Source organism: Pseudogymnoascus destructans, assembly GCF_001641265.1.
Source record: "Pseudogymnoascus destructans isolate 20631-21 unplaced genomic scaffold scaffold_15, whole genome shotgun sequence".
Classification (NCBI taxonomy): Eukaryota; Fungi; Ascomycota; class Leotiomycetes; order Thelebolales; family Thelebolaceae; genus Pseudogymnoascus; species Pseudogymnoascus destructans.
The window spans coordinates 452589-466191 of NW_020167534.1; the positions used below are offsets into that span (position 1 = coordinate 452589).

The following is a 13603-nucleotide window of genomic DNA, read 5'->3' on the forward strand; positions in this document are numbered from 1 at the left end:
CTGCATCCTCTGCAACTCTGCATCCTCTGCAACTCTGCATCCTCTGCATACTCTTTCTCTACTGCGCGCTCGGCGCCAATTCCATTGGAACACGACACGCCGTCCTGACTGAGAATTTCTTTTATCCCTGAAACGCTGCCAACGCTGCCAACGCTGCTTGTGGTAACCTGCGTACGGATTTACGGGTTTGGCTTCTCGTAGCCCAGATATAGCAGCGGTGGCACCGAGGGGTCCAAGAGGCGTTCCTGTGCCTTGTATCGGCAACAGCTGCCAATACCCAATACATAGATTGTCAGCAAAGGACTACTCTCGATTTACTAGGTACAGTACTTTTGTGCACGTCGGATCTGGCACGAGGCTTCCATGTCGATAAGCTGGGTTCTGTACTGACTGTGTGTGTTCCAGACAACCCTCACCAGCTGACAACGGTGCCACAGTCACTGCGTTGGGACGTGGGCGAGAGTCGTGCCAAGTCACACTCTGGACTTGCACAAACAAATTCACATATACCAAGTGGTAAACCACATTTTGTGACACACCAGCTTTGTCACTCCACTTCTTGTGTTGTACGGTGGATCTGTCAACACCTTCGATCAACATCTCCAGCGCCCTTGGCAACCCGAAGAAACAAGAACAAGCTGTGCCCCACGCGAATACCACCTGTGGTTCGCCATTATATCGCATTCTTCCCACCCCCCCCACCGGAAGCATCTGGGACCACAAATCGCGGTGAGACAAACCATGGCGGCGCCATATTGCCTAATGATCCACTGGTGCCTTGGTAGCTCACGGCTCGCACATGCACACTCGCCAATGTTGCTGCCTCGACATTACAACAGATAGATCTCTCGTCACCAGCTTAAAGTATTGCAGGGATAAGCGAATTCACAGGCATGATGAGCTGTTCCGAGCCAGGGTATATACAGTAGTACTGGACACGAGGGAGGAGGTTCTAAATTTACTTGTATACGATATGCGCTTGCACAGTGGGGAGTTACACTTGGTCTGACTTATGTGTACCCATACCTCGGCGGAAGATCCTCAGAATGATCGCTTGCAAACTTGGACAGGACCCTGATAGCCGCCCTTAACTAAAACCTTTCTAACATTTTGGGAGCACGTTCGGCCCAGACTTTAGGTGGGGACAAGACGTGCTTGTCACCTACCATTTGTTTTTCTTGGGCAATCGGCTTGTCCGTGCTTCAGGGGTAAACGGATCTGTACCTCGCTAACCCCATCTCCAAAAGTCTCCAAACCGTCCAAGCGCCACACCTGCCAAAAGAGCCAATGTGGCACAACATGAGCACTTCATTTATCAGCCCGTAAGGTGTGACGATACCATTATATTGCCCGCCCACACCCTACCCACGGCCTGATTGAGGAAATCACACAAAGCCAGGGCGCTCCGGCGCTGCCGATGAAATGTCCCCCTCCACCGCCATCACCATTCGCGAACCGGACCCAAAAACAGTCGTAGATGTGATTCGTCGCAATAACCGACTAACAGAACGGTAAGTCTCACTACGGCGGCACCCCTCCCGCGCGCCAAGAACGAGACAACCTCGACTCCACAACACCCTCAATCCGGCCCAGCCGCCCGCTCACACAACCACCAACCACAGCTGAGTCGTCTCGCGCCGCCCCAACGATAGCTCCCGGATCGTCGCTTTGGGCACCCCCTCGAAACAGCACCCCGTCACGCCAACAGCACACTCCACCGTCACTGGGCGCCTGTGTGCCGCGCGTAGAGTACACTTGTTCAGCGTCGGCGTACAAGTGTATTCTATGCGCCCTTGGTCGACGATGTTCAGCGTAACGCTGAACATCGTCGACCAAGGCCGCATAGCAGTGGCGGCGTCCATGCGCTGGCTGGGGCCTGGTTTCTCCGCTTGCGTAGATCGATGCGGCGCTGGGTTTCTCCGAGATGCGTAAGATTCCAGGAAGGGTTCGTGGGGGGCGGAAGCTGGAGTGGTTGGCAGTGCTTGAGGGTGCGGGGGAGCTGCCAGGTACAGAAACACCAAAACACCGCCGCCCATTCACAACGGCGAGCGATTTCTCGAAGCGAAACGATCGCCATATTGCGCATTGGCTATACCCCCTTCGTGTACGCCCAGCACGGATGCGAATATTTCTAGCGGGACAGCAAACAGCTACATGCCGGAGACAGGGACTGAAAACATCCAGACCCCCGACCGCCGACTGGTTGCGCGCAGCCCTACCAATTGTAACGGATCTACTTATGTGGTAAGGCAAAAAAACCCACCAGGTTTTTCCGCCTTGGCTACGTACTCGGACACCGCGGCCAACAAGGGGAAAATAGCGATGGTGATGGGGATTCCACTTCCACGCTACATATCTATCTCTCTCCATGGAGTCAATCCAGACCTTGCGATACCTCGGTCTTCGCTGCAGGTAAGATTCTTCTATCAGACCTTCTGGGGCACGATTCCTTCCATCGATCACCAACTATTCGCTTCCTTCCGAGCTCCACTTCCAACCCATCTCTTACACCCTTGCCAGCAGGGTTTTTTCCGCTAGCATGCCTTTCCGTTCCTTCATTTCCCCATCGTGCCACACTAAGTGAGCTGGTGCTACTGCTCGACAGCGGGATCAGCGCTCGTATCCCGCCACAACTTGCTATTCGCTGTTCGTAGTCGTGTGGGACAGAGGTGTGTGCGAGAAGACTGGTTTTTCGCTCGGGCACTTTTTTTTGGGCTCCCACGAGTTGTTGGGATTTGGCAGACATGGGGGGCTTGGGAGGGGCGATCGAGGAAAGCTGTGCGATCGCGGTGAGTTGGATTTTGATGTGTGCGTATGCGCGTAGGGAGATGGCCTGAATATCGATGACATCAAGGATCGAGATCTTCACGGGACTTACTCACTGCATACCCCAAGGTTCCAGCCAGCGAGGATCTCCCTGGTCTATCAAACCCGGAAGCATGAAGAGTCACCGGAGCAGAACCCCCAATCGACAATCTGCGGTGGCTGGGCAAAGTATATACGTACAATACCCCACCACGTCATCATCTCGTAATCCCCAAGCCAAGTGATATAGGAACCACCGCAGCCCGTCGCATTTACCCACCCATGACGTGAGAAGGTATATCGTCGACGACTGCGAGCGGGGTGTTTTGAGAACGACCCACTGGATTTGTTAAGGTGAGTCGTCTCGGAGGGCAGTGGGGGTGTCGGTTTCCTCATCTCCTCTGCGCCGCCGTTGCTTGCGTGCGGACTGAGAGTCTCTGTAGAAGATATCTTGGCCGGCGGCAGTATTTTGTCAAGGTGGTGGGGCCGCCGGCGAGAGAGCGGCGGCAAGTGCAAATGCGAAACCGTCCGAGGCGAACCCGCCTTCGCTATCGTCGGGGCGACGGGGGATACTGACTCGAGTGCCGCGGGCGTAAATAATAACTGCCGAACGTCAACAGGCAACAGACGAGCGGGCTTTCCAACCCCCCAGTGCCGCGGTATACCCGCGAACGACGAGGTCAATGAAGACGGATGTATCTATTCCGCCTCATTCTTCACCGAGCGCAATCCCGGGCCTTGTCAGTATGGATATCGGTATTGAATTCCAGCGCCCGCATCCCATGCCTCTGCCGATCACCACCTGTGCAGCTTCCACGTGTACCCCCTCCCAACAGGCCTTATCGCGGGCTGGAATATATTGAACGCCTAACTTATCGAACAATAAGCAACTATCGTCGGCGCAGAACTATCGAACAATAAGCAACTGTTGTCCGCGCAGACTGTCGTCGGCACAGAGCCATCGAACAATAAGCAACTATCGTCGGCGCAGAACCATTGAACAATAAGCAACTATCGTCGTCGGCGCAACGCCCGCGATCTGTGCAGGATCATGTTCTTCCCGTCGCCATAGCCGTGTGGGACCTGTTGATGACCGGGTGGATAACGATACAATAGTAGGTCTGGTATGCGGCGCCCAGGTTGTGAGACGCGTACGACGACATCTACCACGATGTGCTGGCACACGCGAGTCACGAGGGGGGATGTGACAGCGGGACTATTATGGGTTGGGGATCCCGGCGTCTCATCCCCGTTAATTGAAGCGCAAGGTACTCGAGTAGGTGTATCACCCGCATTCATCCGACGCATCACCCCCCTTGGCTCGCAATCAACAATCAACAACACCCCCCTGCCTCGGTTGCCAGCCCTACCGCCATTGGCCACGGGTGGATTCAATAGCGTGGGGAAGGCCTGGCCGGACCGGCTCTACCTGTCGCTTCGTGCGTGGTGTTATGCCCAAGGCGGTCTAGACGTGGCGTTTGCGAGATGACGGCACGGGTGTGGGGAGGGGGGTGGACGTATGGGGCGACACGGGTGGTGCGGGAGAGAGACAGGGTGGGGGGAGAGGGAGAGGGAGGGAGGGAGGGAGATGGGAGTTGCCGGTGGGTGGATTGGGGGGGTGTCAGTATAGTGGATGTGATATAGTGATGTCAGTGATGGTCAGTATAGTGGATGTGATGGTCAGTATAGTGGATGTGATGGTCAGTATAGTGGATGTGATGGTCAGTATAGTGGATGTGATGGTCAGTATAGTGGATGTGATGGTACAGTAGTGTTATCTGTAATGCCAGTATAGTGGATGTGATAGTACAGTAGTGTTATCTGTAATGCCAGTATAGTGGATGTGATAGTACAGATGTGATATACCTGGTCGTGATATCGCGCTGAGTGGACCAGACTATACTACATATACGAGGTTTGCGCCTTGCTTTGAAAGGAGGCTATCGATTTGCCATTGCGATCCGACTTTCTTTTTTCGTGGTCATGTCAGATCATGAATGGTCCATGGACGACCTCGAGTGTTGTAGTCGAGTGTCGTAGTCGAGTGTCGTAGTCGTCGAGTGTCGTAGTCGTACTGTAAGACGGCTTACATGTTCTAGCAAGTACGACCTCCATCAGCCTTACTACCACCGCTCCCGTCGTCCTTCCTGTGATGATGTGGCTATGGCTCCATTTTGGTTTTCTTGTGACCCAAGGCACCGTTTTCACCGTTTTCACCTCCATCAGCCCTACTACGATCGCTCCCGTCGTCCTTCCTGTGATGATGTGGCTATGGCTCCATTTTGGTTTTCTTGTGACCCGTCTTCACCGTCTTCACCGTCTTCCCGTCTTCACCGTCTTCACCGTCTTCACCGTCTTCACCGTCTTCACCGTCTTCACCGTCTTCAGCGTCTTCACCGTCTTCACCGTCTTCAGCGTCTTCAGCGTCTTCCCGTCTTCAGCGTCTTCAGCGTCTTCCCGTCTTCAGCGTCTTCCCGTCTTCAGCGTCTTCAGCGTCTTCACCGTCTTCACCGTCTTCACCGTCTTCATCCGTCTCTGTAGCACGCGGCTGATGCTTTGCTCTGTTTTCAAACCTTATGAGACATACATGGACACATACTGTCTACAGCTAACTCCGACATGTCACCGATGCTGTAGCTTGTCTCTGCTTATCCTCTACCTCGTTCCACAGTAAGCCGCCTGTGACCTACCTGCCATAGCTCAAGCAACTTCCGAACCCGTCTTACTTATTTTTATATTGATGATTCTCAGCCGCCATGCCTCATTGACTTGGCAACCATCCCCCCAGCCTATCTATACCTTGTCTCATCCACGTCACGTCCACCAAGCCGCACAACGCCTCACAGGTCCCCCCCCACTCCTCCCATTTTATTTTGGGTTCTGTACCAGTCGAGAAAAACATGTTTGTCGTTTATGCTGTTTATGTCGTTTATGCCTCCACCTGATTCCACCTGTACGCGTGGAAGAACCGCGCAACAGTATGGTACAGTAATATGGTACAGTAATACCAACCCCTACTATCCCTTCGCCAGCCGTGTGCGAGTCTTCTCATATGTACCTGGTCCATCCCCACTGATCCATCCATAGCACCAGCACCCCTTCCAAGGTCTCCCACTGCCAACCCGCCTACCCGATTTTGTCGCGTAGATCCCACCCACAGCGACCAACATCAAGAACAGGTCCCTCTTCTATCCTGACCTTCTCTTCCTCAAGACGGAGTCATTCTCGTTTCCAAAACCACATTCGTTTCGTTGTATCACAACTGACTATTCCCTTCTTTTGTACCACAGGCCATCATGGTTCCTCCATTGCTGCAGATGGGTTCACTCTCGATTTTGTTACTCGCGGCAGTAAGTCCTTCTCCCCCGTGCCATCACTGATGCGCGGCGCCCGCACGCATGCACTGCTGTAAGCAGCGTCGACCATGTGCGCGCTGGCCGATGGAAGCTTTTATAATAACATTTGGGAATTCAGGTCACACCTTCGCTCGCCGCTTCAGTCAATACTGCAGGTTTGCCAGTGAACTGGTCCTACAAAGGATGTTACGTGTAAGTGTTTGCCCTGTGCTCCTTCCGATCCTCCCGCGGCCTAGGGATACCAATTCTAACAACCCCCTTCCTATAGCGATAGTGTAGCAGCCCGTGTCCTCAGCGGTTCCGCCTACAATTCGGACTCACAAACCGAAGGGGCCTGCGCGTCATACTGTGGCACCAAGGGCTTCAAGTATGCCGGCGTCGAGTACGGCGTGGAATGCTGTAAGTCGCAGTCGCACGAATCCTCCCTACGCACGCCAAGCCATTGAGTCACAGAGCATTGTTCTCTGCCCGGGACAACGCGGTGCAACGGTGTTCAGAGTGCTAACGAAGCTTGTACAGACTGTGGTAATGTCCTCACCGTTGCCGCTGCTGAGGCAGAGGCCGACTGTGCCATGGCGTGCGCGGGCAACGCGGACGAGCTGTGTGGCGGCCCCAACAGAATCAATGTCTTTGAGAACACGGCCACGTCCGCAACCTCTCCAGCTACCACATCCGCAACCTCTCCAGCTACCACGACCGTCCCCACCAACACCGCTGTTGCTGTCGCAGGCTGGACAGCTGGCGGTTGCTACACGGATAATGTAGCTGCCCGGAGCCTTCCACAAGGCGTGGCCGTTGCCGGAAATGCCGCCATGACCATCACGCTCTGCCTGACGGCTTGTCAGGCAGCTGGGTACAGGATTGCTGGCCTCGAATACGCGAGCCAGTGCTACTGCGGCAATGCATTTGCGAATGGCGGTGCGCTCGCCCCCGATGGAAACGCCCAGTGCAACATGCCGTGCGACGGGAATCCCGCAGAGACGTGCGGAGGTCCGGATCGACTCAATGTATTCTTCCACTCAGGCTCTAGTGGTGACTCAGGAACCGGTACGACCGTGGCCCCTCCAACTAACACTCAGCCCGCTGGATCTGGAACCGCAACTAAACTCCCCACAGGATGGTCCTATAAAGGTTGCTGGGTCGACAACAAACAAGGCCGCATCATGAACGGACCCCAGGCGGACCTAACCACCATGACTATCGAATCCTGTATCGCAACCTGCGTCGCCGCTGGATACGCCATCGCCGGACTCCAGTATTCCTCGCAATGCTTCTGTGACAACGAGCTCAGGAACGCGGCCACCCTGGCCGCGGTCGATTCCATGTGCTCCACGCCATGTGCCGGCTCCACGGTCGAGATCTGCGGCGGCGGCAACCTGGACAGCGTCTACGCCGCCCGCGCCATCGATGTCATCGGCCCGGCCGCCCCTCAAAAGGCTGGACTCCCCGGACTCTGGCAATACAAGGGATGCCTCATGGACCAGGACCCCAAGTCTCTCCCGGAGAAGATCGCCTATGCTGGAACTAACACTGGTAACAAGTGCCTGAAGGCATGCTCTGATTACGGTTACAATGCTGCTGGTATGGAGTACGGTGAGGAGTGCTACTGTGGTGATAAGAGCGACCCCTCCAAGGTTGGAGCCAAACTCGTCGCCGAGTCCGACTGCTCCACCCCCTGCCCTGGTGACGCTCGGTACCTCTGCGGTGCTGGCAACAGACTCTCCTACTACGAATGGGTTGGTGCGCCAATTCAGAATTACGGATTCCCCCAGGGTGCCGCAGCTGGCGAGTATGTTCTCCTCGGCAAAGCCCCCGTCATTGCCCTGATCACTACCCAAGGCCTCAACGGCAAGGTAACCTTCGTCGAGAAGTCCGGCACGTCTACTACCCCTGGCTCAACTGGTGCATACGAATGGGATCCCTCTGCCAACACTTTCCGTACTATGCACGTCAAGACCGATGTCTTCTGCTCTGCTGGTCTCGTCCTCCCTGATAAGGTCGGCCGCCAGATCAACATCGGTGGCTGGTCCGGTGACTCGACTTACGGAATCCGTCTGTACTGGCCTGATGGATCCCCCGGCACAGCATCCGTCAACGACTGGCAAGAGAACTACCAGGAGCTGGCTCTACAGAATGGTCGCTGGTACCCCAGCGCCATGGTCATGGCCAACGGCTCCATTCTCGTCGTCGGCGGTGAGAACGGATCTAACGGCCCACCCGTGCCAACTCTTGAGCTGCTTCCACGTGCTGGAGGCGCCCTCTACATGGAGTGGCTCCAGCGCACCGATCCGTATAACTTGTATCCCTTCCTCGCTGTCCTGCCTTCCGGTGGTATCTTCGTGGCGTACTACAACGAGGCTATCATCCTAGATGAGAAGACCTTCGCCACGCAGAAGAAGCTCCCCAACATCCCCGGCGCAGTCAACAACCCTCTCGGCGGCCGCACATACCCGCTTGAGGGAACGATGGTTCTCCTGCCTCAACACGCGCCGTACACTGAGCCTCTTGGTGTCCTGATCTGCGGTGGTTCCACGCCATTCGGCGGCTACGCCATCGACAACTGCGTTTCCACCGTCCCCGAGGCCGCGAACCCAACCTGGACCATCGAGAAGATGCCCTCCAAGCGCGTCATGTCCTGCATCTGTGCGCTGCCGGACGGAACCTACCTGATCCTGAACGGCGCCCACGTCGGCGTCGCCGGTTTTGGATTGGCCTCCAACCCTAACCACAACGCGCTTCTCTACGACCCAACCAAGCCTATCAACTCCCGCATCAGCATCATGGCAAATACTACCATCGACCGCTTCTACCACTCTGAGGCTATCCTCCTTCAAGACGGCCGCGTCCTCGTCACGGGATCCGACCCGGAGACCGATGGCCTGGAGCAGGAATACCGCATCGAGGCTTTCATCCCACCTTATCTCAAGACCGGACGCCCAGTCCCCTCCTACACCATCACCGACAAGGACTGGAAGTACGGCGAGACCGTGACCGTGACCGTCACTCTGCCATCTGGCGGCGTGCCAAAGTTCTCCCTCATGGGCGCCGAGAGCAGCACCCACGGTAACTCGATGGGTCAGCGCACTATCTTCCCGGCGTTCACGTGTACCCGCAACAGCTGTACCATTACGGCGCCGCCGACTGCGCATGTTGCCCCACCCGGATGGCATCAGTTGTTTCTCCTCGAGGGCGGCGTGCCGAGTAAGAGTCAGTATGTGAGGATTGGTGGTGATCCCGGTAACTTGGGCGCGTGGCCCAAGTTGTCGGATTTCAAGGTGCCCGGTTCTGGTTAAATCTAGATACCTTGTGTGTGAAGGGGGGGATGAGTTTGGGGATTTTTGAGATTTGGTTTACGTTGTTGATCGGATCGGATACCGGGGATGAATGGAAATGCTTCGACGTGTGCGCTGTGGGTTTCTCTTTATTACGAATTCTCGGGGTGTCAAAAGTGGAAAGATGGACGGGGAGAACATCAGAAACTATATGATGCCTACTTGTACGGGGTGGGATATGCCTTTTCTACATAGACGGACCAGATGGACACACACTTGTCGGGGTTGGGGGTTGCGGTATTACAGCTCTCTACGAGCATGGGAGGGATTAATTGTTGGGTTGCGAGTGCTGTTGTAGTTAGTTAGTTCGTAATTATATAACTGGACTGCCTGAGGATATTTATGAGTGCTGCTGTTCTGTCAACCAACTGTTCACCGCGGGCAATACTCGAGAACGTGTTGATGTGGAACTCCTGGCGGCTAAAAGTCCAAATTAGGACCATCTGTTCGTATTACAATCGTAGGATTGATTAATCAGTTGCTCAAAAATCCAATTCTAGGTGTTAATGTCCCAGGCAGCACAATTAACTTGATTTTTGATAATCCGCGTCGCCCACCTCCAACTTGGCGCCAAGTGTCCACTACCACTGACCACCGACCCAACCCAACAGCGGAACCACAACCACGGGGATAGAGGCGTGCAATCCGGTGACATCGCGTTTCAAGTCTCCATCTTTGTAATAGACACGTTTTCATTGCAGGTACCAGACGAGAGGCAGTGTTGCCCAAGTTAATCCATCGACTCGATTACAAATGCCGTCCGCATCCGCATAACCAAGACAAGCCAGGAAGCAAGCCAGCCATCATCGGATGCTACGGTGACACAGCATATACCAGCACCAAAGTCATAATCTAACCTAATCTAACATATATTATTTGGCCTCGGCCACCCCACCATCAAAATGGACTGGCCATACCACATCAACACCACCCTCACCACCGAGCAAAAGACCCTCCGCCGCCAAACCATCAACCGCTACGGTCTATACGCGCACCTCTCCCCTGTCCTCCCCATCGCGCTATACTGGCTGTACGTGCTCGCCATCTATGTCTTCCGCGCAAGGCAGACGAGGGGGGAGTATGCGGCTGTTCCGGGGTCGCCGCATGTGAAGCGGGAAGCGGGGATGGCGCCGGGGAGGGCGGCGAGGTGGTGGAGGGGTGGGGTGTTTTGGGTTGGCGGGAGGCGGAGGGGGGGCGTGGAGGAGGAGAGGGTGCTGCATAAGATTGCTGGGTTGGTGTGGGCGGTTTGGCTGGGGGCGTTGTCGGTGCATGGGACTGGTGATGGTGGGTTGGGCGCGTTTTCTCTTGTCTTTTGTTGAGTTGAGTTGAGGGGGCGTGGGAGGGCGGAAGATGGTATGAGGAGGTTGTTTCTATTGTGCTTTGCAGGTTTGTTGGATTGGAAGTCCAAATCTAGCACTTTTGTTGCTTTCTCTTGCCCTATCTCCCTCCCTCCCATCGTCCATGATATTCTTCGTCTTGAAACTAAGGCCCTGCAGACTACCTCCACCTCACCAAACGACTCGGAATGATCGCAGCATCCCAGCTCCCAATACTGTACCTCCTCATGATGAAGAACCGCTACTCCCCACTACGATACCTCCTCCGCGCCTCCCACGAAGAGCTCAACCCCTACCACCGCATCCTCGGCCGCATCATCGTCACCCTCTTCAGTCTCCACGCCGGCTTCTACCTCAACTTCTTCATCCGCGCCAACCTCGTCAAAAACCTCTTCACCCGCCCCGTCCCATCACTAGGCCTAGTCTCCATCATCCTCATCCTAGTCCTCTACATCACCAGCATCAACACAATCCGCACCTACAGCTACCGCATCTTCTACGCCGCCCACTTCACCATCAGCCTCCTCCTCGCCCCAATCCTCTTTTTCCACGCCGCCCCCGTCCGCATCTACCTCCTCGAAACCCTCGCTTTTGTTCTCTTCAACATCCTCACCCGCCGCCTAACTTCCTTCCTCGCCCCCTCCATCATCACCACCCTCCCCTCAACCACCCTCCTAAAACTCACCATCCCCATACCCCCCTCCCACCGCCCCCTCTACGCACACGCACAAGCCCAACACGTCTACCTCTCCATCCCACCCCCCAGCCAACCCTCCGCCGGAGCAGCCATACTAAATCTCTGCTCAAACCCCTACACCATCTCCTCCATCGCCCCCGACACCACATCCCTAACCCTCATCGCGCGGTCTCTCGCCGGCCCAGCCTCCGCGCGCCTCCTCGAACTCGCTGAGCTCCGGAAAGCGCGCCCCCCTCTGCGCATCGAGGGGCCGTATGGCGGGTCTACCCGGTTCCCCAATTTCGCTAGCGAGTTTGATCGGGTCTTACTGGTTGCTGGGGGGGTGGGAGCGACGTTTGTACTCCCGCTTTATCAGGGCGTTAGGGCGGAGATGGAGAGGAGGGGTGGGAACACGGAGAGAGTTATTATGGTGTGGTCGGTGCGGAGCGCGGCGGAGGTGGAGTGGGCGGCGGAGGCGGTGGGGGAGCTGGCGAGTGGGGTTGAGATTGTGGTTACGAGGGAGGAGGAGGAGGGGGGGTCGGTGGATGGGGTTGGGGGGGTTGAGATGTTGGGTTTGGCGGAGGAGGGGGGGAGGAGGAAGAAGGGACGGGTGGATGTTGGTGGGGTTGTGGATGGGGTGTTTAGGAAGGGGGAGGGCGAGAGGGTTGCTGTTATTGTGTGTGGACCGGGTGGGATGGCGAGGGAGGTGAGGACTGCGGTGGGGAGGTGGGTGAATAAGGGGAGGGATGTGTGGTTTCATGAGGAAGGGTTTGGGTTTTGAGTCGTGGCGAGATTTTGATGTTTAAATTTAGATTCTCTATATACGCACAGTTACTTTTCCGAGGCCTGGTCTTCTAATCTGCGACCAACCTACGCCTTCCACTCCAACGACCACGTTTCCTCACCAGCCCTAAACGGCATGATCTCCAAATCTCCCTCTCCCCTCAGCATATCCATCACCTTCGACCCACCCCTCTTCAACACAATCTTCTCTCCATTCGCCTCAACCCCATAAAACTTCCTCCCATACCCACCCAAGAAGCCCTCCAGCCCCTCTATCGACACCTCCTCCTCCTTCAACAACCCCTTCCCAACCGCGCCAACAACAGCCTCAAGCACCAACTGCGTCGCCTCCCCCTGCGTAAAGCACCCCGCCGCCGGCTTCCCCCTCGTCTCCTTCGCCGAAACCGCATGAGGCGCCGAGTCAGAGCCGAAGAAGAACCTCTCCCCCCCCGCCACAGCAGCACTAAGCAGCGCCTTCCGGTCCGCCGGGAGCTTAGCCACAGGCTTGCAGAAGTAGTGCGCGTTGCCGACGACCTCATCAATGGTAAGGTACAAGTGGTGCGCCGTGATAGTCGCCGCGACGGTAGGGCCGCACGCCTTGACGGCTTCGATGGCAGCGGCGGTTGTGCAGTGCTCGAGGATGATGCGGAGGCGGGGGAAGGCCTCGTGCAGGGTGCGGAGGGTGGGGAGGAACTTCTCCTCGGCGGAGAGGACGGTGATGGATGCGTCGGCCGTGGAGGGGAGCTCGCCGTGGAGGTTGAGGATCATGTTGTGCGATTCCATGGCGGCGAAGACGGGGTAGAAGACGCTGTAGTCTACGACGCCGGCGGAGGAGTTTGTGGTCACGCCTGCGGGGTAGGATTTTACGTTCTTGATCCCGGCGGCGGCGGCTTCGGCGATGGTGGCTGGGGTGACGGAGGGGTGGAGGTAGAGAGACATGAGGAACTGCACTTTTGGTTCAAGGGCTTGGAGGCTTGCTTGGTACTCGAGAGCATGGGCGACTGTCGTGATCGGGGGGACAAGGTTAGGCTAGTATATAATGAGCGAAGGAATCTTGGACAGAGGAGGAGGAGGAGGTAAGTACCATAACCATCACGCAGTTTACTCCACCATCTCGAATGCTAGGAACGACGAGGTTCTTGGTGGCACCGTCGCGGAGATGGACATGCATATCCGCCGAGGCAGGCAGCTCCAGGGTCTGGAGCTTTTCGAGGACCATGTCGTCTTAGATTATAATGAGAGAGGGCAGGGTGATGTTGGGGAGCACTGAGAGTGATATAATCGGAATATATTTTAAGTTTCGGGACCCCGCGA

General features: G+C 56.1%; 5 protein-coding genes across 5 annotated transcripts; 3 read left to right on the forward strand and 2 right to left on the reverse strand.

Moving 5' to 3' along the window:
- Window positions 1-1048: 1048 nt before the first annotated feature.
- VC83_04667 (uncharacterized protein) lies at window positions 1049-2036 on the reverse strand (the record flags this gene model as incomplete). Its single annotated transcript, XM_024468296.1, has 1 exon — window positions 1049-2036. The coding sequence occupies one exon, from the start codon at window positions 2034-2036 to the stop codon at window positions 1602-1604; it is 435 nt and encodes a 144-aa protein (XP_024322556.1). The 3' UTR covers window positions 1049-1601.
- Window positions 2037-4628: 2592 nt separating this feature from the next.
- On the forward strand, window positions 4629-5479 carry VC83_04668 (uncharacterized protein; the record flags this gene model as incomplete). The annotated part of the gene is made up of 1 exon (XM_024468297.1): window positions 4629-5479. Exon 1 carries the CDS (start codon window positions 4958-4960, stop codon window positions 5477-5479), a length of 522 nt encoding a protein of 173 aa, XP_024322553.1. The 5' UTR covers window positions 4629-4957.
- Window positions 5480-6101: 622 nt separating this feature from the next.
- On the forward strand, window positions 6102-9454 carry VC83_04669 (uncharacterized protein; the record flags this gene model as incomplete). The annotated part of the gene is made up of 5 exons (XM_024468298.1): window positions 6102-6155; window positions 6280-6353; window positions 6430-6560; window positions 6681-7208; window positions 7278-9454. The coding sequence occupies 5 exons, from the start codon at window positions 6102-6104 to the stop codon at window positions 9452-9454; spliced, it is 2964 nt and encodes a 987-aa protein (XP_024322552.1).
- A 941-nt stretch (window positions 9455-10395) lies between these two features.
- Window positions 10396-12287, forward strand: VC83_04670 (uncharacterized protein; the record flags this gene model as incomplete). Its single annotated transcript, XM_024468299.1, has 2 exons — window positions 10396-10777; window positions 10990-12287. The coding sequence occupies 2 exons, from the start codon at window positions 10396-10398 to the stop codon at window positions 12285-12287; spliced, it is 1680 nt and encodes a 559-aa protein (XP_024322715.1).
- Window positions 12269-13594, reverse strand: VC83_04671 (uncharacterized protein). The gene is made up of 2 exons (XM_024468300.1): window positions 13374-13594; window positions 12269-13318 (listed from the first exon to the last, which is right to left on the reverse strand). The coding sequence occupies exons 1-2, from the start codon at window positions 13506-13508 to the stop codon at window positions 12377-12379; spliced, it is 1077 nt and encodes a 358-aa protein (XP_024322716.1). The 5' UTR covers window positions 13509-13594; the 3' UTR covers window positions 12269-12376.
- Window positions 13595-13603: the final 9 nt, after the last annotated feature.